The sequence below is a fragment of the Ixodes scapularis genome, unplaced genomic scaffold (genome assembly GCF_016920785.2).
Source record: "Ixodes scapularis isolate PalLabHiFi unplaced genomic scaffold, ASM1692078v2 PGA_scaffold13__105_contigs__length_92229423, whole genome shotgun sequence".
In the NCBI taxonomy this organism is placed as follows: Eukaryota; Metazoa; Arthropoda; class Arachnida; order Ixodida; family Ixodidae; genus Ixodes; species Ixodes scapularis.
In genome coordinates this window covers 86,541,408-86,564,739 of record NW_024609839.1, presented here as the reverse complement: position 1 = coordinate 86,564,739, position 23,332 = coordinate 86,541,408, and the positions used below count along the sequence as shown (strand labels likewise).

The 23,332-nt window shown below is 50.2% G+C and overlaps 1 protein-coding gene across 1 annotated transcript in view; it reads left to right on the top strand.

Annotated features, from left to right (window-relative positions):
• Positions 1 to 22,967, top strand: part of LOC8029889 (structure-specific endonuclease subunit SLX4) — a 30,090-nt gene extending 7,123 nt beyond the window's left edge. The window contains exons 5-19 of the mRNA XM_029991246.4: positions 730 to 804; positions 3,362 to 3,508; positions 3,587 to 3,671; positions 3,982 to 4,074; positions 5,843 to 6,040; positions 7,951 to 8,100; positions 9,493 to 9,675; positions 10,388 to 10,545; positions 11,475 to 11,683; positions 12,206 to 12,862; positions 15,603 to 15,815; positions 17,277 to 17,436; positions 18,603 to 18,708; positions 18,780 to 18,869; positions 22,664 to 22,967. Coding sequence (XP_029847106.2) covers positions 730 to 804; positions 3,362 to 3,508; positions 3,587 to 3,671; positions 3,982 to 4,074; positions 5,843 to 6,040; positions 7,951 to 8,100; positions 9,493 to 9,675; positions 10,388 to 10,545; positions 11,475 to 11,683; positions 12,206 to 12,862; positions 15,603 to 15,815; positions 17,277 to 17,436; positions 18,603 to 18,708; positions 18,780 to 18,869; positions 22,664 to 22,786 — 2,647 coding nt within the window. The 3' untranslated portion in view covers positions 22,787 to 22,967. The remainder of the gene's footprint in view (positions 1 to 729; positions 805 to 3,361; positions 3,509 to 3,586; positions 3,672 to 3,981; positions 4,075 to 5,842; positions 6,041 to 7,950; positions 8,101 to 9,492; positions 9,676 to 10,387; positions 10,546 to 11,474; positions 11,684 to 12,205; positions 12,863 to 15,602; positions 15,816 to 17,276; positions 17,437 to 18,602; positions 18,709 to 18,779; positions 18,870 to 22,663) is intronic.
• Positions 22,968 to 23,332: the final 365 nt, after the last annotated feature.

Below are 23,332 nucleotides of genomic sequence, written 5' to 3'. Positions count from 1 at the left end.
GTTTGAATTGGAAGAGCAAGCACTCTGATTGCCACTACCGCCTGAGCAACCGACACAAGAAGAGACCATCTTGCACATATCACATGCTCGGAGCATTTAATATTGAAACTATAAACAGAACCAGCAAGGCGAAACACAGTACAAACGCAACTATAGTTCCCCAAAACCTCCCACATCCCAGAACCTCCCAGGGTGCGTGCGATTTTGAGCTTGGGTGGGAACTTTCGAATGTGTAATTGCTGCCATACACATGGCAACCATCAAAAGGTTAAATGAATTTTTATTTGCACGAAGGTTCGTAGGTTATTATTTTATTGACTCTGTTGTACTTACTCCTAACGCCTTACTTTTTAGCGCGTGATTAGTGCGTGTCACTGACGAGCTACTGGCACTTTATTGTGACTGTGGCTATACTTAGTTTCCTCCTAAGTGCTAGCGTAGCCAAGCCCGCGTGTGCGAGACTCGTGCTTCAATCGTAGCCACCGCGCACGCGCATTTGTGCGGTGCAAGCATTGTTCGGAACATCGTCATCCACCTTGCAGTTTCGGCTTCATTTGCACCCAACTGAAAGGGAGTATAGCGTGTGCCGTTGTTCACGCTACTTGCCGAGGTCACTCTTTGCATGCCACGCACGGTAGGCGCCCCGTAGTTGGGCCGAGAACGGGCAGAGTGACGTGTCTGCCCCCCATTCGGCGAGACGGCCGGCGTCACGGTGCTCGTGGTGCACAGGCGGCACGGAGCGGCTCGCCCGGAGGCACCCAGGGTGGCCAGGAAACCACGGCCACTGGCGTCTGTCCCCAAGAGGTGAGGAAGCTTCTTTGCGTCCCTGAGATTGGTGCGTCACATGCGTCGGCTCCGCGGGTGACTTGGCGCCCGCAACTATTTCTCTTAAGGCTGGTTTGCACTCTTGCGCAAGTTCTTGCAACCTCTTGGGGCATGGGTACATGCTTGCATGCCATCGTCATCTTTGACATGGTCCTGGAACTGCATTTCACTAGAGCGAAAGTTTTGCGGTATTGCGAGATCAAATTGGTCGTTTATCATGTTTTTGAAAGATTTTTATGCCAATGAACAAAGAATGATGTGCCAAAAAAGTAGGAAATATGAGGAAGCCACGGGTGTTCTACGGCTGCCCAATAGATGGCACCAGTATGTTCCCTCGTCCAGAGCTGTATATGTTGAGAGTTTGGTCATTAATTGGCAAGAATAGGGCCAAAATAAGGGCACGTCGTTAACCAAAATTGTTTCAATGACCTTGGGTGCGTCGCTTGAGAGCTCTTGTGACCAACCACTAGCCACAAATATATTCCCCTGGTGGTGGCAATGAGCTTAACTTACACCCTCCGATCACAACTTGTAGGTAAGGATGTATCTTCAAGTATTTCATATCAGTACGCTAGAGTTGAAGTTATCCACTTTTCGTAACTGAAAGGGCAACGCACGTGACATTGTCCTCACGCCGACATTCAGAATGCACTGAACCTTTCTTTCGATTGCAATCGCAGTTCCGGCCACGATCGAGTGAACGATTGAAACTATTGACTCGGCTTTGTGGGAATTTTGGCTCGAATTTCGAATGCACACCCCGCTTTCCCAGTTTCGCCTCTTCTTTCAGGAAACATTTCTTGTCAATGTCACCTTACCTGGCTCAGTAAATGCACTCAGCACCTTAAAACTTTCTATTTCCATCGATCTCTTACAGTTACCTATGCATGTACTTTCAACATCATCCACAAACACAAAACACCCGCACCGTGGTACGCGTCTCTTTCAAGAACATCTTAAGTTCTTTTTACTTCGCAGAATCATCACGGGAAAATATGCGGCATTGAGGCGGGTCTGCCCGAGGTGGGTCCGCCCCAGCTCTCCCCAGCTCCTCTCATTGACCAAATTCCCTCTCTATATATGGCTCTGTTCTTGTCGTAAGGGATCCATAACTGAAACTTCGGCACAGCCGGGCAACATTGTACCCTCGATGTCAGTTGCATACACACCCACGTGTTATACAAGGGGCCACGTGATCTACCTATGGTAACCTAGAAATGACGCGGATGCACGGAGAGGGGTGAGAAGGAAGGAAGGAGGACAGGCAGAGCGGCAGCGGCAAAGAGGTGACGACGAAGCAGGCCATGTAGGCGGCAACCTAGGTGGCTGGTCAGCGAAACATGGCATGCGACATACCGTACCACCTCCTCCCTCTTCTGTTTTTTTTTGTTCTCGTTCATTCTTTTTCGTCTCTCTTTTGCCTCTTCTCTCGCCCAGACGTGGTGCGCCGGTAGCTCCGTCTGGTAAGCTGTCCCTGGAAAATAAAATACCAACAAAAGAACTGCACATAGAACAGATGTCAGCCACAACGAAAATACAACGTTGGGTGCGCTGCACGTTGCCCAGCTAAATTAGCGAATTTTGGTGACTTCGGGCGCCTTAGTCTTTGTTGGCCAATTGAATGATCATTTAGGGGGTATTAATTCTAATATTTGGCATGTCGTCTCCCTAGATGATAGTAAAGAGAGCTGCATTGTTTTCTCAGTCCTTGGGCTCCCATTCGGGGCAGCTAGGGGCTCTCAAACCAGGCTCCGAGGAGTGCGGATGTTCTCCAGAACGCCTCAAAACAGATTCCCCCTGAGCTCTTCAGTTTGCGCAAGCGTCCCTGCCTCCGAGCGATGTGTTTTCCCAGTTTAGCAGCCATTTCTAGCAGACCTGAGCTACCCTTTGAAGCGTAGCCATAAGCCAAACACTCTGGTGCGTGTACAGTAAATTCTTTACTGCTCTTTAAATTCTTGCACCTGCATACCGCTTCAATGCCGAGAACGGGTGGGGTGTCTCTGCTATCGGTCGAAGCAGACGGGGGTCCCTCGAGAAAGAAACGTTTGAGCTCTAGCACTTTGTCTAGAATTCTGGTCTTCGTAAACTGTCTCGCAAATGTCCGTGACTCGCACAAGTTTTTTTTAGAGGCCGGTTCGCACACTCGCATTTGACTGTGGTCGAGTACATTGCGTTTCCTCATAGCCACGAAACATGGCGGCACTCCGACATCGTCCATTAGGTAGCAATGGAATCCTTCCGATTGGCGCATATATTTTTATAAAATACTGAGGACTCGAAATATTTCCAACAATGTTATGAGCAACCATTTCTCTTAAGATAGTGCATAGATTCAATCTTGCAAATACTGCAAAACCTCCGGTTTAGGTACACGCAGTCCTGATGGATGGCACCAGTCTGTTCTCTAGCCGTAAGCTGTTACAGGAAAAATACAATGCACTCGAGCACAGTCAAGCCCAAAATTGTGAATGAGCCTTAAGTTGCACGACACATACGCATCAAACTGCGATCGAAGTGCGTCCCGCTTCACCCGCAGCAAATTTCAAGAGGACGTGCAGATGGCGAGAGCGCTGTCGGCTTCGCTGTCGACGGCCGCTGCGGACCGAGAGGATGCGCAACGACGCTTTCGTCAACTCTTCACCGGCGGCCATCATCACGTCGGCAGGAGGAAGAAGCTAGTGGCGTACGTCCGACCCGCCCGTCTACCCCATGCTACCTCGCGAAACAACCTGACGCTCACTCTCATTTGTCCACCCCGCAGGGAGACGCCGGTGCTCCTGACGAGGACGGACGAAGAGCGCGTCAAGAGGACGGAGGAGAAGATCGATCACCTGCTCACGCAGAGGGTGAGTGCACGCCGGCCTCGAGAAAGAGCCAGCAGAGTGTGATGTTCGAACCAAACGTGCGTCCTTGTGTCAGTTATACGTTTCCTCCGGAGCTGGTCGCCGTGGCGGCCTTTCAGCTTCGTGGGTCGGCCTTTATTTAACCGTTCCGTCGATGGCGGGGCCCTTTCTGCATGTGTCGGGTGCTTTGCCTTGTCGTTCGCTGCCAACAGCAGTGACTGGAGAATGCCCTCAGTCGATCGAAGTGTGGACGCTGTCGGTCTATTGTTGGGCTGTGTCATTCCTGACACGGGTGGGAAACCGTATCATGCAGGTGAACGGCCTCGAGTTGGGTGAGCTGTCATGGTGCGTAAAGCTCAGGGCTGTGCCCGGTACGTCGAAGCGCCTGAGGGAGCTCGCTTCCAAGGTAAGCCCTTCCCCGACGTCACGACGATCAAAAGGCCGAACCGTGACCTTGACTCCTGCCAATGCTTCGGCGGGAGTTTTGGTTTGCGTCGGAGATCCTCGGTTTGCGTGTCGCGTTTGAACGCAGATGTAAATGGTGCACGATTAATTTGCTAACGTGTTGCCGATACTCCCCGGTAGTTACGAACTGATTTACATCGCTCATAACACTCCCTGTTGGGAGTTGTCCCTTAAAGTTGGCATTGGCATTAGTTGACTGCGGCCAGTGGCAGAGCAGAACTGAGCGTGGAGTGCTTCAGGTACGCTAAGGTGAAATGACACAAACGTCGTAAAGCGTATGTCACAATCTAAAGAGTAAAAGGGTAATGTCACGTGGAGCGCCAACTAGTCGCATTCGAGCGCAGGGATAATTTTACCACCTCTCTGAACGACCTCTGGCGGTCTAGGGAAGGTCGTGGGTGCCGAGAGGATGTCACGAAAATCCTGCGGAACATACGGGTTACCGATCAAGGTGGCAATGCTGGCGAGTTGGTTCATGATAAAACTGAAAACAGCATACAAATAATAAAGATAAGGAAAGTATAGAAGGGGCAAGCGCTGTCACATAGCTTGTTCCGTCTGCAGGCGGAGGAGTGCGGAAGTTGTTGTTTAGCTTTATTGTTGAAGGAAGACGCCCATTGCCAAGACAGTGTGCACTTCGATCACGTGCCTCGTTGAGTCAGCGAAAGCGACTCTTGGTGTCTCTTGCAAGCTTGTTCCAGATTTTGACATTCTGTGTGTTTTTCGATCACATGTTTTGCAGAGCTAGCGAGAGTCACTGTAGCGTGTTCTGGATATCGAGATTTACACGTCTTTCGGTTGTAGGGGGGAAAGATAATGATTTTTCAAATGCTCCTCAAAAGGGGGGAATTACGTCTCTTTCTTTCTAAAGAATTCAGGTATGCAAAAACGCATTTCCAGTGATCGACCCGTGTTCAACACTTAGACACGGGCCGACTGCCAGACATGCTTACGGCCGTCGGCGGACATACGTGCAGAAAGAATGTATGTGAAGTTGCTTCCCGTTTCATCTATCACTGCCTGGAGCATCAAAGGTTGAGCTTCCTCTGATCATGCCTTCTTTTTTCCTTTTTATTTCTTGTGGATTGTTGAAAGCGCATCACGTACCTATGTACCGGTCCGTATTCACTACATGCTGTCCAGTCACGCCAGGGTGGTGCACACCCATCATGCACATCGGAGGCTCCTTGTTTTATGTACGCTTTCCTGCTGCAAGCAAGCTCTTGGAGGGAGAAGCGTGCCTTCAGGCGTGTTACGTGTGTTAAAATGTGCAGTCCGGAAGCGCATGTTACAACGCGCGTTCATAACTTCTATTGTAATGAAGTGAAACACGGCTCTGTTGCGGCTCCTTTGCACTTCAAATGTGCAAAAACAAAACAACACCTATTTTGAACACTTGTGCTATATACTGCATGACCATTACGTGTAGTGTGCACAAAAAATATTGACTCTTTGGTCAAATCCCAATTATAGGGAAATACGGCTGTAGCGAAGATATTTCGAAATTGCGTCAACTTAGTTATAACCGAGATCGACGGTATCAGATAACTGAGCTTGATCGGCCAGAACATTCCGAAGCAGACGTGGCAATCTCAATGACGTTCCGAATGGCGTCGCACGTGCCACTCACTTATAGCAGTGGCGGGTGCAAGGTCCCGTCCGGTTTTCTGTCGACCCCATTTCCCATGCGCGCATTCTCTTTGCTGCAGGAGGCCACGCTGTGGGAACTGGCGTCCCGGGGGGAGGAGGGCTGCGAGGCTTTCTACGTGTGCGCCCTGTGCGAGACCGTGACGCCGTCCCAGGTGGCGCCCGTCGGGAGTCGACTCCTCTCCCTGACGCAGCTGCCCGGGAGACGCATCTCCAAAACGGGTGGCGAAATCTCGGCCGCCGACCCTGCCCGGAACTCGGTGAGCGGCGAAAGAGATTGGGTAGAGGTTGGCTCACTCGTACTGTATTTACTCGCATAATGAACACACTTTTTTTCTCGAAGAATTGACATATTTGGGGTTGTGCTTTCATTACGCGGGTTAAAATTTTTGCATTTACACACTTCGTGCAAATGTCATATTAGGTGCCAATATGACACGGCAAGGTACCGTGGCACCTCTCCACCAATGGAGGTGCACCCACGGCTGTTCGGGCGCGTACCACAAAAACCGTGCTTCATAAATTGCAAACTTTTTTAGGGTGCTTTCAGCGTGCCTTTTGCCAAAGGAAAAGTGCCCTACGAAGCTCACTCAGCACGGAGAGCAACGCGACCATTCTATGGCCTAACCACTTTAAAGGGGCGATGCAACAATTTTCGTACTTTGTAGAAATACCGCTTAAAACGGATCCCTGACGTTAATGACCTATGAAACACATGTTCGTTTTTCACCCCACACAATAGAACTTCCAGAAAAAAAAATTAAAGAAAAACAAGCATTGTTCACCCCCTCAACCCACAGCCAGAACAAGCGGCCACGTGATCTGGAGCTGATTATATGCCGTCAATGTTGATCATAGCCACGCGCTGGGGTTGGCAAAGCACAGGACACGCGCTGAGTTCCAAACATTGTTATGGCTCGGCTATTGTCGTCGTTGCAGCGATTGGACACGGGCCACCACCCTAATGCATGTCGAGGCATCGATTGTCACGAGCCCAGATCGAATGCATACGCAGTCTTCGCGTCCACTGTGTGAGCAGCATTTGAATATCGTCACCGCAAAGCTCGATGACGCATTCCCGGGGATCGTACTGTTGCCATTGTCCCCACAGCTCCATCATCAAGTTTCGCGAAAGAGCAAAAGGCGGCTTTGGAAGGAGAGACTGAAAAAAAAGCTCCGCTTTCATCCTTTGAATTCTGCCGCAACGAAGGCGCTTCTTGGTCAGTGGTGTTGCGTTCGAGTATTCTTGGGTCCCACTAGTGCCAGGAAGCTGGTGTAAAGTAAGAAATATTCCTACCCAATGTCGTTGCACAGCCCCTTTAACGATTTTACTGTCTGAAAGCGGACCACAGACGACGGCCTGTTTGTTGACATCAATGCATCCGATAGGTGAAGAATGTCCAGTGCTGGGCAATTCCTCGACCCAAGCTTCGTCAAGTGTGCGGGCCGCTCGGTTTCACGGTTGATCACTTCCAAAACTATGCACTTGCAGCCATTACGAGAGCGGCTTGGCTTGGCTTGACTTGACCTGACTGCTTGGTGTCAAAAGAAACTTAGCTTGGTGGCTAGCTAAGTTGGACGCAATTCAAGACTAGCAAAGCCGAAAATTGGAGATGCGTTTATTACGCGAGGAAAAAAAAAAAAAAAGTCCAAATACAGTCTAAGCTCATTATAACAGACCTTGATTTTGACCAAGATTTCAGTCTGTTGCAAGGGGAGTATGTTGTATGCAAATAGGAAGTTGAGTCAATGGTGCCTAGAGGAAAACCAACCGAACTTCACAAATTGGTATGCTATATCCAAATGTCTGTTGTAACCAGGTCTGTTATAATGAGCTTAGAATGTGTTGGTACCCGTTGGGGGGGGGGGGGGGGGTGCGTTTATTATGCGAGTAAATACGGTATGCGTGCAAGCTCGACTCACTTCGTTGCAACCGCCGGTGACCGCTTTACGACCGGAGAGCGGTATGGCACCTCCTGTTGGGCAGCCGTTGAACGCCTCTTATCTGCGCATATTTTACGCACCATTCTTTCACTGTGACGCTCATTCGTAAGGATCCTTCTTAATGTCCTTCCCTACCGTCCCTTCCGAGGATCCTTTGTGACAATCTTCTCGTAGAAAACGACCCATGAAACGGTTTCTGCGTTAATAAATAATAAGATCGTTGCAGAATGCCCCCGGAGCGGACACTCAGGCGCAGCAGCGAATGCTTCTCTCCGCGCTGGGCTCCACCCCAGGGCCAGCCACTTCTCGCGCTGATGAGCCCGGACGTGGAGAGTGCCTCGACGACCTCGAGATGGGCCACGGGTTCCTGACACAGGTAACCGGGCTCCTCCTCGGCAGTCAGTCGCGGGTTCACCAACCTTTTAGTGTGTTTTTAACCAGCCTTCCTTCCCGCTCATGCATAAAAAGTTTTCCAGTGGTGGCAACAAGTTGCGTCATTGGAGTCAGCCCGTCGCGCCATCGAAAGTCGCAGCCCCGGTGTTTGGTCGTAGAAGTTGCGGCGAAAGAGGCGAACGGATGCGAGGCTTGTCGTCATTGCGGCGTAGCATCTCGCGTCTTATTGGTTTCCGTCTGCTTTCCATCTGTGGCAAGACAGGTGCTTGCCGCATCCACATCTGCAGCTGCGCCACTGCCAGGCACGATCGTGGCGGGCGACGACGTGACACTTCTATGCCGTCGTGAAGCCAAAAATGAGCGACCACTCTTGAGGATGCGGTAAATGCACCAGCCGGAGACGCGTTGCAGGCACCATAGTCTCAAGATTGTTTAGGGAGAGCAATAAGGGTGCCGGTTCATACTGGGTGCCGCAACTGCCAGTGGTAAAGTTGGCGTAACCCCTGCGCAATACAGTAGCGGTTCCGAAGCAAATGCCAGTCTAGCGTAGGCTTGTTGCAGTCTGGCGGCGCGTTTGAGCGTGAGGTATGCGCGGATGTCGTCTGCCACGGGGCTCCTACCCCGTGCGCCTTCGGATTGTTCCCACCGTTGTGCTTTGCAGAAGAGAAAATCTGGCTTTGTTTACGGAACGAGCGGTGTGGCTGGCTCCTAGCGACTTCCAGTAAATCAGCTTCGTAACAAGATTGTCGCACTGGAAATTGCGTCCTCGCGGATCAAACTGCCAAACACCGGCGTGGCACTTGTGTCTAACTTCTGCCCCGCGCCGGCCTTTGGTAGGCGACATAGAAAATCCGGTGCTACAGCCTCGTCACCTAGAAGGAGTTGAGTGAGCTTGCTTGCACCTACGGTGGGAGAGGACACAGGAGGTGAGGGGGAAGCAGAAAGACGTGAGACGGTGAGGTCAGAGGTGGGGCGTTTGATTCCGAGAGACGTTAACTCTGGGTGTTTTCTCGGAGCCGCCACGCACCACGACATTCACGCCATCGAAGCATGAAATGTGTTCCGAGTTCCTCAGAGCCAAATCGCTGCAAAGCAACTCACAATACATTCTGTGTTACCACTGCCTTTGCCGCGATGCTACTGGAAATGGGCGACTTTATTTGCTGCACACTGAACTTTACCTTATTAGTCGAAATTGCGGAAGGAACTGCTTGCATTACGGGGGCGAGTTGTTTTGCTAATTTCGCTACCCGCAGGATGTAGTGAGGGAGTGACGTGGCTGAGGTCTAGCAGGACGCTTGCATGCCCTTCTCCTGGCTGTCAATTTAGAATGCCCGAAGATGCCTGACCCTCCATGGGCCCCGCTGCATTTCAGAGGGATGCCGACGGTAAGCCCGAGGGGACGGAGGAGTCTCCCACGCTGAGGCGGCTCTCCAAGGACCTGGACTCGCTCGTGGGCTCTCGGAGGTTCTGCGACCTCAAGGTGATCGCCCGGGGGGCCCAGGTGATCCCTGCACACCGCGCCATCCTGCTCACCCGCTGCCCCGCCCTGGAAAAGGTGACTGCCCCCGGCACCACGCCATCCGGCGTTGTGTCCTGAGTTTCGCTCGCTCACTCTGTCGGCACCGAACGCATCTCGAAACGAGAGACGACCGTCTCGGTGGCTCCGAGCATCCGAGGCCCATGGATCGCTAGGTGGCGGGTTCGAATCCCGGCCAAGGTGCTCACAATGAGAATGAGGCATATTGCGGAGAAGGCGCCGCTTTGGTTGCCGCTTCGGAAGGCAAGGAGCACGTGCCGGAGGCGGGGCGATCAGAAGAGGTGCCTTGCAGTTCTCATCCTCTCGCCGACTGTACAGTTCAGTTTTTTTTTAGAGACATCTTGCGTTCGAAAGATGGAAACCAAAATTTGATGCTGGAATCGGGCCTGTTAAAAGTTGGAGCCACTATATTAGAAGTGGAGGGTACTAGTTTAGAAATGGTTACTTTTTGTCATGTGGCTCACTTACTCCCTTAACCGTCGAATAAAAGTCACCGTGCAAAGTCAAACAAGAAAGCTGGTAGGTAGAGACCTTGCACAGGACGTCTTGCCACTTCTTTGGTCGCATTAAAGAGATGCCAGTGATATGGGCCCACTGAAACCACCGATGCTTGTGTCCCGTCGTTTCTAAGGGGTTGAAATGCACCAGAAAATGGAGGACCTTTTCACCTAAATATTACATGAACCGTACGGCCCAGGCAGAGGGTTGACGGGAGTCCCTCCCCGCGCAGGACATGAGCAGGCAGACGGACCGCACGCCCCTGCTGGACTGGACGTCCCGGTCCAGGGAGTGCGTAGTGGCCTTTCTGCGCTACCTGTACGCCGGCATCCTTGAACTGGATGACGGGGACAGCGAGTTGCTGCTTGAGCTCAGGGGCCTGGCCTTCAGGTGGGTGGCAGAGGCCCTGTCCGGCGGCGAGCGCTTAGCCGTCGCTCACGGGTTGCTTAAAAAACCCCGAAGTGTCGTCGCAGTTTACTCTGACGTCGTGTTCACAATGTCGTCGTGTCAACATTGTCGTCGTGTCTGCAATGCTATCAGATCCTCAATGTCTTTACATGTGCTATATCATCCGATCCTCAACGTTGTTGTGTCCGCAATATCGTCACATCCGCAGTGTTGTTACGTCTGCAATGTTGTTGCCACGGTGGAAGGAGAAAGGTGTCTGAACAGCGCTGCCTTGCCATGGTACAAGTATGGTGAAGGTTCGTTCGTATATTTTTGTGAAATGCCATCAGATGGCACAGCCTATCTAGGGGTAGTAGGAGGCTGATGGGAGCCACTCGAGGAACCGTCCTTGTTCGTGCACGCAACCTTGTACGAAGGCCCCTACACCAACACTGCCCCTGCCAGGATATGCACGAAGTCTGAGCCAACATTTGTCGCCTTGGCTGGCCTTGTTCAGGCTCCTCTCTCTCCGTTCACCATGGTCATCATGTCCACAGTCCTCCAGGGACCAACTTCTCCTAGGGTCGGAGAGACGACCTACTATGGTTTGTTTCTTTTTCTGCATGAGCAATGCTGAAGCTACAAGCATTAGTGTGCTGTCTTAAATGATGATTACGTTGCATGAACGCATCCCTGGCAGGGATGCTGAAAACCCATGGCTCGCTCTTGTAGCTTCTATGTTCGCACTTAAAGGGACACCGAGGTCCAGACACATTTTCTAAGTGCTTGGAGGACATGTTTGTGAAAAAATTAACTTTTCACGGAGCCGAGCATAGGCCACCGGCAACCAGGAAACAAGTGCCGGTGGAGTGTGAGAGAAAACTGGGGAATGCGGACCGGAGGGTTGCTCAGTGGCGGAGCGGACCACGCAGGTACGACATGAGCGACCTGTGCGAGGAGCTGAAGGGCCGCTTCCCGGAGGGGGAGGAGGAGGTGGACCCAGACTCGAGTCTGGCCGACATCCTGGCCACACTGTGGGAGGGAGAGGGGCCGGCCCCCGCCGTGACGGGGGAGCCAAGCGATGGAGAAGATGCCCTGGACACCGTCTACGAGTTTGCGGCCAGTCAGCGCTCGAGAGGCGGTGAGCGCTCTTCGTCGCCGTGCCTCTCGAGGCCGCTTCGTGCGGTCTCGAGGTGACTGCACTTTGTGCATTCACCTTGAAAAGACTGTACTTATTGGGTGCAATCGATTTAGCTAAGCCTGCTGCACCAAGGTATGTGCAGTGTGCACTGCCTAGCTTGATTTGCGAGTGCGACCCATATTACTACTTCCGTATTGACTCTACTAGTGGGTACACCGTATCTGACAAAACCTGCGCGATTGATTTCCCACGGAGCACGCCGGTAGTTCATCCTTGTGATGGGCGGAAAGAGTCCCATGCCTTACAGCACAGAGATATCGTTCTCTCGAATGGATTAGTGTAGACGCAAAGTTCTTTTGGTTCTTAAAGGAACAAAATGCCCGACTCCAGAAGTTTCCTTTGCTGCTGCAAACAGAGTAATGGACTCTAAACTGACTGAGACTATTCATGTCACTGTAGTGTGAACCGCTAGGACTGCGGCAAACTAAAGGGAATAATGAGGGTGTCGTACATATCTTCCAGGCACGTCCCAACAAGAAAGCCTCGGAACGCTGCAAGAAACACGACTCGGCGCTTGCTCTCCGTGCACCGTCCAGGCCGACGAGTTGCTTTCCGCATTAGACGGGCCCAGAACGACCTCCGCTCCCGAAAGAACGATGCCGCGTCAGTCCTCGCCACTAAAGTCGTCTGACCCGAGGAGTCAGTACGCAGCGACCGTACCAATAACTGCCAGTCCGATCCAGTCCCGAGACGACCGGCGTTGGATCGACGTCTACCGGTGCGAGTCGCCGTCCAAAGAGAGCCCTGAGGTCTCTCCTCGGCGAGATGTCGGCGCCACGCCGGCGGAAGGCCGGGAAGAGGACGGGAGTTCTCCAGACCTCTTTGGCGAGTCGAGGAGCTCGGAAGACGACTCGGAAAAGATGGAAGAGGACGTCGCAGACTGCCCTCGTTCGGGAACAGACGGCGAGGGTTCGGAAAATGGTGAGGGCGTCTGGGACAGCGTCTGGGATGGCTTCGACAACGACGGTCTGGGGGTTACCGCCGACGCACCCGTGCCGTCACCGGTTGCAACCAAGACTGGCGGCAGCTTCTCGTACTCCGACGACGAAAGTGCATCGGGCGAGGAGCGGCCAGCGGAAGAAGAGTATCTCGTGGAGCACCTTCCGTTCCTCGGAGCAGGTATGCAAACATTCCTTGCCACACCATCTGTCCTGCTGAGAGGGAGTGCTGTGGTCCCATGCTGCAGGTTCCAGTGTAGTCGGTCATTGTGCCACAAACGAAGATGGCTGAATATAACTCGCATGTCCAAAAAGCGTCGGTCAGGGTTTGCAGTCTTCGGGTATTCTTGTTAAATGCTCACACCCTTCACAGTCATGTGCCATTTAGCCAATCTTTGTGTCCCATGTCAGGGATGTTGGCTTAGCGGATTGTATTCAGCAAATTGAGTAGGAGTTGGAGCACGCACGTGGTTGACCAGAAATGTACAGTTCTACACAAGTTTATTTACCAAGTGTCGTGTTAATCATACATCTCTGTCCTCTCGCCTCTATGGTTTATTATGGTCAATCAGTTGAAGTAATGCCCTTCTTGCAAGGACTAGTTTTTTTTAAGCGGTAGCTTGATTGGCCCAACCATGCTCAAGGTTGCGTAATCGAGATCACGAAATTCCCGTGGCTGAAGTGCTCGTGGTTGAAGCGATATGCTTGAAATGCCATTGGCTGAAATGCCCATGGCTCAGCACCCTTGGCTGATGCGCTGGTCGCGTAAGCTGTTGAGCATCAGTCCTGTAAGCCCTGGTTGCATAAGCGCTGGTCGTGTAAGCTGCGGTTGCATAAGCGCCAGTCGCGTAAGCACCAGTCGCATAAGCGCCAGTAGCTGAAGCTGACGTGACCTAACGTCCTTGATGTCGTCCTTGAGATTGTCCTAGAGGTCGTCCTTTAAGACGACATCAAAGACTTTTTCTTAAAGGGGTACTCCACCGATTTTTTGAGCTACCTCAACTAACTATATTTTCTGACTCCCCGGCCTTTACTCTCTCCGGTATGCTATTTAGAATCGCGAAATTCATAATAGTTATTGCGAAATCGGCAAATGAAAATGATGCAAAAACCAACATTCAAATATACGCGCGCTTTTCAGGGCCGTGACGTCAGTGGCAGGCAGGCTTGCCAGTCGAGCAAGCAGCCAAAAAATAGAATATGCCAATCATTTGTTCCGTGCTCGAGCGCGGGTACTGCAGCGAGCTTCCCAAGCATTCATTTGACACTATGAAACTGCTTCGAATCAGTTTAAAACAAAATCTACAGCCCAAAGAGTGAACCCCTGCCTTCCACTGACGTCACTTTTTCATTGTTGCCAGTAGAGACTTCGAGCTTGTAAAACACGGTGAGGACCAAAACTGTAAATTCAATAACTTTGCGAAAAAAAAATATTTTGACCTAATATTTGGGATACTATTTTCGCGATGTTTGTTGGTTAGTTTAGCAAAATTTCAAGCAAATCGGAGACAATGAAAAAATCGGTGGAGTAGACCTTTAAGGTCGTCCTAGACATCATTCTTGACGTCGTCCTTGAGGACGTCCTAGAGATTTTTCTAGATGCCGTCCTCGATGTCGTCCTTGACATTTTCCTAGAGGTCGACCTAGATGTTGTTTTTGACATCTAGGTCTTCAGTGTGTACAGTAAAACCTCATTATAACAAAGTTGAAGGAGCGATCGTAATTATTTCGTTATAACCATTAGTTTGTTATAGCCAATGTCCATTTCTTCCCTATTAGCAAGCAAGGGGAATTATGATTGCTTTGTTATATCCATTAGTTTGTTATATCCCATTTTGTTATAACGAGGTTTTACTGTATTACATTGAGGACTTATGTCAGTGTGATGAAATAGTATTACAAGTTACAACTATTTCATCACCGTACCATTTCCTTTCCTAATTGTTTTCACTAACGATGTTCCTGTAAAGCTACCGCATTTCATTGCGTTTAGTCGAATGAACAAAGCTGCAACAATTTTTTTATTTCAGAATCATGAGTTATGTCTTTTGACAGCTATTGGCGACTCCAGCGAAATTGACACCGCGTAGCGGCAGCGCCGAGAAGCTCAAAAGAAGAGGTCGTTTCGACTCTGTCGTCTGCTATCGCTGCTTAATTCTTGTAGGCAGCATAGAAACAAACATTGTTTCCAGTAGTTATTTTATGCATCCGCCATGTTATTCCTACGCACTGACTAGAAGAAGGGGGATTGGCGGCCGAGTTGGCTAGCACACACCAGCTCGGAGCACGTGCAGCAAAAGCTCGCGCTGCAGAACCCAGGGATCCTTGGTTCAGTTCCCACCCCTGCTCGTTTTGATCTGGATGAGTATTTTACCGGCGTGCGGTTGCGTATCACTACTGCATGGTGCACGTTAAAGACCCCAAGCTAGCGGTTGTACTGCACTGGCTAAATTTCTCATCTACAGCTGCAAGACTCGTTGCCTGTTGAGGCAGACCAAGTTCTAGGCTGTATAAACATACTCGCAACAATTTGCTTCTGACTAGAAGAAAATTCTTACCGTCAAAAAATTGCTTTGCTTTTATATGTAGCACTTATTTTATGCTGCAGTGCAAGAGAACAACCTTCTTCCGTCTGCCATTTTGCCTGACCAGCGCACCCCCTATAGTTTGCTGGAGTCGTGAATAGAGGGCTTGTCTAGAAAGGAGCCTCATCAACGACAGCGTGAGTCAGCACCACATAAAATTTGAGGTTTTAACCATGTGTAGTCCGCAGACCATACACGTTAGAATCCCGAAAATATGGCAATCAGATACAAGAAAACAGTGGATTCCAGTATATCCGAGAGCTCAGGGACACTTGGGGCGATCTCTCTTAACAGGGGTACCAACTCGACGATAAGTGCGTTGCAACGACCGTGCAGGGCCGGCCGAGGTCTCGCGCACCCCGACGGCTGGTGTCGGGCGAGAGCGGCAGCACCCGACGGCACCTCCCACTCCGGTGACCCCACTGCCGGACTACGGGACAATGCGCACACCGGAGCTGGCGGGGCACCTGAGCCAGTTCGGAGTGCGCCGCTTCCCCAGGAAACAGGCGGTCAACATCCTTCAACATATCTACGACCAGACGCACCCCCGTGAGACTCCTCTCGTTTACATTACGGTGTCCGCAACGCGTCTTTGACTGGTGCGTTCAGGATCCCACCCTTCCCGTGTCTCGAAGATGGTTCCGAAATGGCAACAGTTTGCGTCTCTGGAGAGTCGTATGGTGTCGGTCGTCATGATCCTGGCTGTTGTTCGTAGAAACGCTGGCGAAATAGGTGAGGTTCGCTGTCGTCGCGGTGTCCCATCTCGCGTCTGCTTTGGTTTCTGCCGACTGTCGTCTGCTAGCAACATCTCAATGGGCGTCTACGCGTCCACCTCCGCCGCTGTGCAACTGCCAGAACCACAGGCAACAATGCGATGCTTTTAGTACATCGTCGGGCGGAAATCGAGAGACTGCTTTTGAGGATGCGGTAAGCGCACCGGTCAAGGAAGGGCTTTGGGCACCATGCCTTTGTGGGCATTGTAACTCGGCTGAGGGCGTCGAAGCGAGCGCCCGCCCGAAGTCGGGGGACGGCCGGCAGAGAGTCGGGGACAACTGCTGGTGCCTGCGAGAGCTAGTGGTGAACCGCCGTGAATTTGACGTGTGCGCCTTTTTGCGTTTGGCTCGTACAGTTCGGTGGCTCGCGAAACATTTCGATGCCTCGATTGGTGCCCGACGAGGCGACGTTGTGTAGCACCAGTAACACACTGGCACCATCTATTATCGGGTAGTGCCAGGACCCTTTTAATTCGTGTATAACTAGACTGAAGGTTTTTCGGTATTTGCGAGGTCGGAATTGAGCAATACCTACAAGAAATGGTCTCATATTACATTGTCGAGGTGCATTTAAGCTCACGGTGAAAGAAAGATGCATAAAATATATGTGGATGTGAAGCGTTCCACCCAACAGGTGACGCGAGTGTGTTATCTTGTCGGGAGAATAGGCACACTTGAACCACCTAGTAACCCAAATTCCATGTCAGAATAAATTTTTTTTCGAATCTCTCCGAAATCATTATTTATTTTCTCTTTTTTTTTTTCTCACAATCGAAGTATCTAATTCTGGTTTTAGAGGCCGAGAGACTATACTGGCAACACCGAAAACGTGACGCCAGGTGTCGTAATATGGGGCACTATGGGGGCATAACAGCCTCCTCCCGACGGGTTAAAAGAAGTTTGACGGCATAAAATGAATGCCAGTAAAGCTCACGCCAGCAAGACGACAAAACGTGCGCAAAATACCACTTCATGTCTGCCTGCTCGTCTTGCAGGGTATACGACGTGGTACATCACTGCACTGGAGAGTGCGGGAAAACGTGAATGTTGGTTTTGGAAGCACCTTCATTTGCCGTTTTCCCAATAGCCGTCTTGACTTTAGAGATAATAAGCAGCGTACTGGGAAGAGTAAATCCTGGGTGTTCCGAAAACGTGTTTACTTTGGGTAGCTCGATAAACCGCTTTTTATGTCGCTAGTTTTGTAGACTACAAAAAAAATGTGTCACTTTTGTTGCAGTGGTTCCAGAAACGCCTGGGAGAGTGCCTCCGGCCTATTCTCAGCAGGAGGCCCCAAATGACAGTGCCAACGGTCGGAGGAAGCCCTCGAGGTGGGGTTCACAGTCCGACGGAACAGCCGAAGGGGACGGCTCGGCCGGCACACGCCCCATCTCGTCCAGGTAACGGCGCCGAACATCGGACCGCACGCTCTCTGCCACCGCAGGGAGTTCTCGAACGAACGAACGGGAACCCGACGAGTCGCGAGAGCCCATCCTGGGACACCTCGCCGCAGTCGCGACGAGTTCGAGAAATAAACGAATGGTTTTCTGTATGTACTTAGCTGTTTCTAGTGTTTTTGCCTATTCGTCCGACTTGCTGTACTCTTTGACTGCTTGGCACTGTTGCCGGAAATGCTGGGTCACGGTGTTTGGGATGGCCACAAGGTTATTGAAACGCTTAGTAGTTCGACGATGTGAGCCTACTTTCTTGTGGCAGTGAGGCTTGCTGCCTTCGGGCTATGTGCATCGCCCAGTGCGTGCATGAAGCAAGTACTTAATAGAAAGGCTATTAGCTAGTATCCTTTGTACTGTCCTCCAAATCCCGCGAGAGTCATTTGAGTGTCTTTCCATGGGGGCAAATGCTTTTTTGAATCGGCACCGAGCCTTGTGCCGCACGCGCGGTTAGGTCAGAGCTAAGCGACAGAAGCCGCCGATCTTTTCATTGCTGGGATTTTGCTGTTGTGCTGCACAGCGTGTTTCATAGTTGGGTGTACAACGCTACTGGCGCGAGCATAGGGTTTGATATCGCAGATCATTTGCACGCATCATCGCGCAAACGAAACCATGAAGGAAGCCATGCGCTCGTGCCAGTAGTTTTGACAGCATTGTATACTAAGTATGTGACGGAGCATAGGAGTTGAGGCTCTAATTTTGTAAGAGGTAAGCTGAGCGTGCCCTTAGGTTGTCAAATTAAAAAGTGGAAGAAGACAAGGATGGACAAAAGGGGGCGAAACTGACCTCCATTTGTCTTTGCGTCATTCGTTTCACCTTTTCTGTTGAAGCTGCGCAAATGCAGATGGTTGGGTATCTACACTTGGCACTTCATTTTGGGCTCGCTGCTTAAAGCACCTCGGAGGGCAAAGTCCCTCGCCTCAAATAAGACGACTCGGAGAAGCTTCCGTTGCCTCGTAAAATGTGCAGCGTGCTGCTTAGGCAACAGGTTGTAGCCGGCATGGTTTCGAAACCCCCATCGGTGCGAGAGATCCCCCGTTGGGGCAGGAATTGGCGAGACGGCCAATAAAAGTGTGCCCTCGAATGTCCGCCTCTCTCGAATTGAATCCGGACAGCGACGAAGACTGTGCCGGCCACGGTGCGGAGGGCTCGGACACCACGCTCGAGCTCCGGAGGTTCCTCGGGAACGGCCAGCTGTACGAAAAGCTCCTGGCGTACGAGGTGAGAGCTCGCGCCTTAGGGGCACTTGCTCGTCGGGTGGCTTTCCCATGCTTACCTTACTGCTCTTCCAGCCCATCGACTTTCAAAAGCTTCGGAAAGACGTTCGTGGAGCCGGCATCCGGATTTCGGCCAAAGGCCTCATGGACTTTCTCGACGAACAAGTGAGCCAACTCCGCGACTGCGTCTCTCGATGAACATTGTGAAAAATTGCGCTCGAAGAGACTGTACAAGAATGCTCGTATGTTCTTTCCTTTTGTCGTGTCCCTTTGAGTGCGGTCTTTTACGACGTTCAACAATCCCCAACTAGACCAACTTACCGCCCCGCTGCATCTCTCACATCTTTGCCAGGGGCAAACGGAATGTTCCCACAATCCATCCCTTTACAGATTTATGGTTCGAAGGTTTTTCAGTACGAGGATGCCTGGGCATGGCAGTGTGAACGATCCTTCGAGTAAAAACCTTAGATCCTGTAAGCTCCATCGAGCAACGGCGACATAAATTCAGCTCCCGAGACGTCACTTTTGTCCCCATTGTGGCTTATAGTTCGTCCCCCATGTTGGCACAGAAAGGCTTTCCCCCTTTCCTTCCTGCTGGCGTCTTCTTTCCTCGAGTTTCCTGCCAAGACAACCCTCGAGCGAAGTGTCTGACAGGGAGCACCTCTTCCGTCGAAAGAACTGGTTTAGTCTCGCACCCCACGAGTCCTTTTGTAACTTCTGCAGATGGCCTGCCGACCTCTTAGTCTTTCGTACTGCTTAGAAAGGACGGAAAGCGGAGCGAGCCCCATCTTCCTGCCTTGTTTTAAGGCCCGTTTGCACACTTGTGTTTGCTCACAGCAGAGTTCTTGTGATCTCTTTGGACAAAAGAACATGCTGGCACCATTTATGAGGTAGCCCTGAAACTGCGTTTCACTAGAGCGGAGGTTATACAGTCAAACCCGACTATATCGAACCTGTTTACATCAAATTATCCCTTATATCGAACAATTGTTGTACGGAGTGGTGTTACAGTGATGATATATTGCAAAAACTGGTGACATCGAACAAAAGTAGCGGCCGCTACCGATATATCAAATGGCCAAGAGCGCCGTTTTGCTCTGCAAGCTGGCTTTCCTCCAATGCAGCCGTTCTCCTTAGGGGAAAGCCAACTTGCAGAGCAAAATGGCGCTCTGCACTAGAAGGTGCTCCCGCTCGGACGTGCTCCGTGTTCTCGGCATAGTTCAGCGCTAATGCGCAAATATAGAAGGCAGTGGGGCCTCAGCATTTTGGAGTCTGTTGATAGTGTAGAAAGATATTGTTATTGCAGATGCAATGAAGAAAAAGCAGCAGAAGATGCAAGGCTACAGTATTTCATTGTGTAATATGTCAGCAGAAAGTGGATTTGTGAGAGCAAAATTCATTAAAACTTTTATATAGGATTACCCGCTGTATCAAACTAATTCCCGTTTTTTTTGCAAGTTCGATATAAGCGGGTTTGACTCTATACGATCAAATGTACATATCAAAAATGACTGTTTATAGCATTGTCAAGTGTTCCCTGATGGATGGTGGCAGCTCAGCCCACCTTAAAGGTATGGTAAACCGAAATATGAATTTAAAAAAAAAAAAAACACTGCTGGAGATGTAGGCGCGACACTACGATCCCTACAACACTACTAGTAAGGCGATATCTGAGATGGACGGCCGTACTTTTGAAAGAAGAGGTCAAGATTGAACCAGGCCGACGAGGTGCGTGACGTCAAGATACTTGGTTTCCTCCTCTCTTTGCTTCGCTCCCTCAAGGCCGCGAGGCGGAGAAGATGCGAGGCCGTTCCCTCTCCTTCTTGGAGAAACATGACGTCGACATTCCTGCCAAATGCGCCTCTTTTGAAAAAGACGGTCATCCGTTCGAGATATCGCTGTACGAGTGATGTTTTGGTGTTTGTAGCATCTTGCTGCACGCTTTTGGCCGCGTGTTTTGGAGAATCCAGATTTCGGTTCAGCATCCCTTTAAGAGGTAATCCAGCGTTCTCTTCATGGTCCTCGATTTACTTCAAAATTGACCTAACACACCAACAAACATAGCTGTACTAGTAACCCAGATATTAGACTTTTTTGGTGAAGTTATTGAGTTTACAGTTTTGGTCCTCACCAGTTTTTGTCAAACTGAAAGTCCCCACAGTGCAATCCACTTGTAACGATACCACATTTAACGACGTACCGCTTTTGAGGATTGGTTTCCAGAGTTTTTAAACTTGAAACGCTCGGTTTCTAGTCCAGATACAATGATAATCAGTTATAACGATTGAATTTCCGGGTTTTTTTCGTTACCGTTATGGGTGGATTGCACTGTACTATCAACAACGAAAAAGTCGGGCAGACATTCACTCTTTAGACATTCACTCTTCCTCGGGCAGGCATTCACACTTTAGACTTCAGAATTTGTTCTCACTGATTACAGGCTGTTTTATGAGGCCAAGTAAATTCTTTGGAAGCTTGCTTCAGCACCCGCGCTGTCGCACTTAACAAATGCTAGGCATACTCCGCTTTTAGACTGCCTGCTCAATCTGCAAGCCTGCCTGCCATCGACGTCGCAGCACTGAAAAGCGCGGGGGTCTTTGAATGTTGGTTTTGGCACCATTTTCATTTTCCGATTTCGCAATATCTATATTGAATTTCGCAATACTGAACAGATACTGGGAAAGGTGAAGGCCAAGGATTTTGGAAATATCCTAGTCAGTTGTGGCAGCTAAAAAAATCGCCAGAGTACCCTTTCGAAGCAGCGTCCGTTGCGCTTGAACCCTATGCCGATCGCACGGCCAAGCATAGAGTTATTGTAATGTGCGCTAGAGGTTCAACTGGCTCTAGCGTCTATGCGACTTCCGGGGTGAAAATTGAAGCAGACAACAACCAGTCTACTTTTGTGGTGCCCCTGTGCATTCCTATGGGAAAATGCGCATGCATTTTGTCTCTTTGCCGGAATACAACGTAGATAACTTCTGTTATTTGGGTCGTACCGAATAGTATGTACCTTTATTAACATTGTAAAAGTGTAATTGTTTTAGTTAGAGCATTTTTCTTTACCACTGAACGACGTTAAACTTCCCTATATTTCAGGCCCAAACCTCCGTTCCATAGCAGGAATGGAAAAACGAGACTATTCTTAGCAAAGTAGCAATCGAAAGGAATGTAGAGCGTGTTCAAGGTTTGCCAGCATTTTTGGTGGTACTTATATATTGCTAATTTGCCCGTTTTGTCGCTATATGAAAATGATCTCATCGTGCATCTTTACAGGCTGTTAAAAAACATTCGAAACATAAAGAATAAAGTATGTGGGCCATGAAAGGTTTGTCTTTTCGTTATTTCCTGTCAGGCAGCTGGCTTTTATCGGGCACCTGTTCTCTGGCCTCTCAATATTTTCAAAGATTTCGAGCGTCTTCGCACATATTCAGAGTAGAAAAAAAAAAAGCTGTACTTATTTATATCAAATCGGACTATATTATCCTATCTTCAATTTATTTTGGTCATCTACGTACTGTGTACTTTTTGCAGACTCTCTTGGTTTTCCACATGTCCTTCGTTCGTTTGGCACGTATATCCCCCATGCTGGAAAGCGCAGACGCCGTGTTCGCGTCAACAGTGCCCGACAGTGCGCACATATACATGTACGAGGCCGTTTTAGCAGCTCTTTTAATGTCATGAATTTTAAATAAAAACGCCGTAACTGACTAATTATTTCATCCGCGCGACCGAGAAATGTTCCAAGCTACTTAAATGTATGAATTATTCGTGACATTTGCTCTTATAATCAAGGGCAGGAATAAAATGTACTCACTTTTTCCCACAGAAATGCATTACCGGAAGTCGATTTCTGACTGGTTGCTGTCTGCTTCAATTTGCCGCAGCACACTAGTACCAGTTGAACCTCTAGCGTACAGTATAATAACTCGGTGCGGCCACCGTCTCGGTCTGCTCCGCAGTGCGTCACCTTCACCATGCCCCGGCCCGAGAATCAACGCCAGAAGAGACGGCAGGCCAACTTCAGGGCCAGAGTTCGGGCCAAGGGGCGTCCCCCCCAGGTCGCCCCAACTTTGCCAACCTGACCTCAAAGTTGGCCAGCTGCATGGATAGTTTCGGACAAGGCGGAGGCACCATTGGGTCTTGAAGGAACCACCGAGGTCACAGCCCCATCACGGCAAGGCGATCAATTCAGGGCGACTGGGGAAACCAGCTCCGAAAAATGGGCACCGTAAAATAAAAGCTTGTTTGCACATTTGCGTTTGACTGAGTGTGTGTGTTGTGCTTGCAGCCGCTTACGTTAAAGCCCCTTAAAATTCACGCTCAACACTTCTCACAAGTACAGACAACCATTGTTGCACAAATATGCGAGACATGTGCCTCGAGCAAGTGCTTCGCCAACATTTGCCGTGAGGGCCGCTCGTTTCGGCGCTGCGCCTCCATATGCTGCCAAAGCATGCGCCTCTTGCTTCAATGATTTTGACACCACTTGCGAGACAAACACAGGCATATTAAGGGGCTTTGGTTGTGATCCTGAAGCTCTCGGTCATGCTCCAATGCGAATGTCTCGACTAGCTATCAAAAGCAAAGTGTGTGCCTGTCAACAGAATTTAGTTCCAAAGTAGAAATGC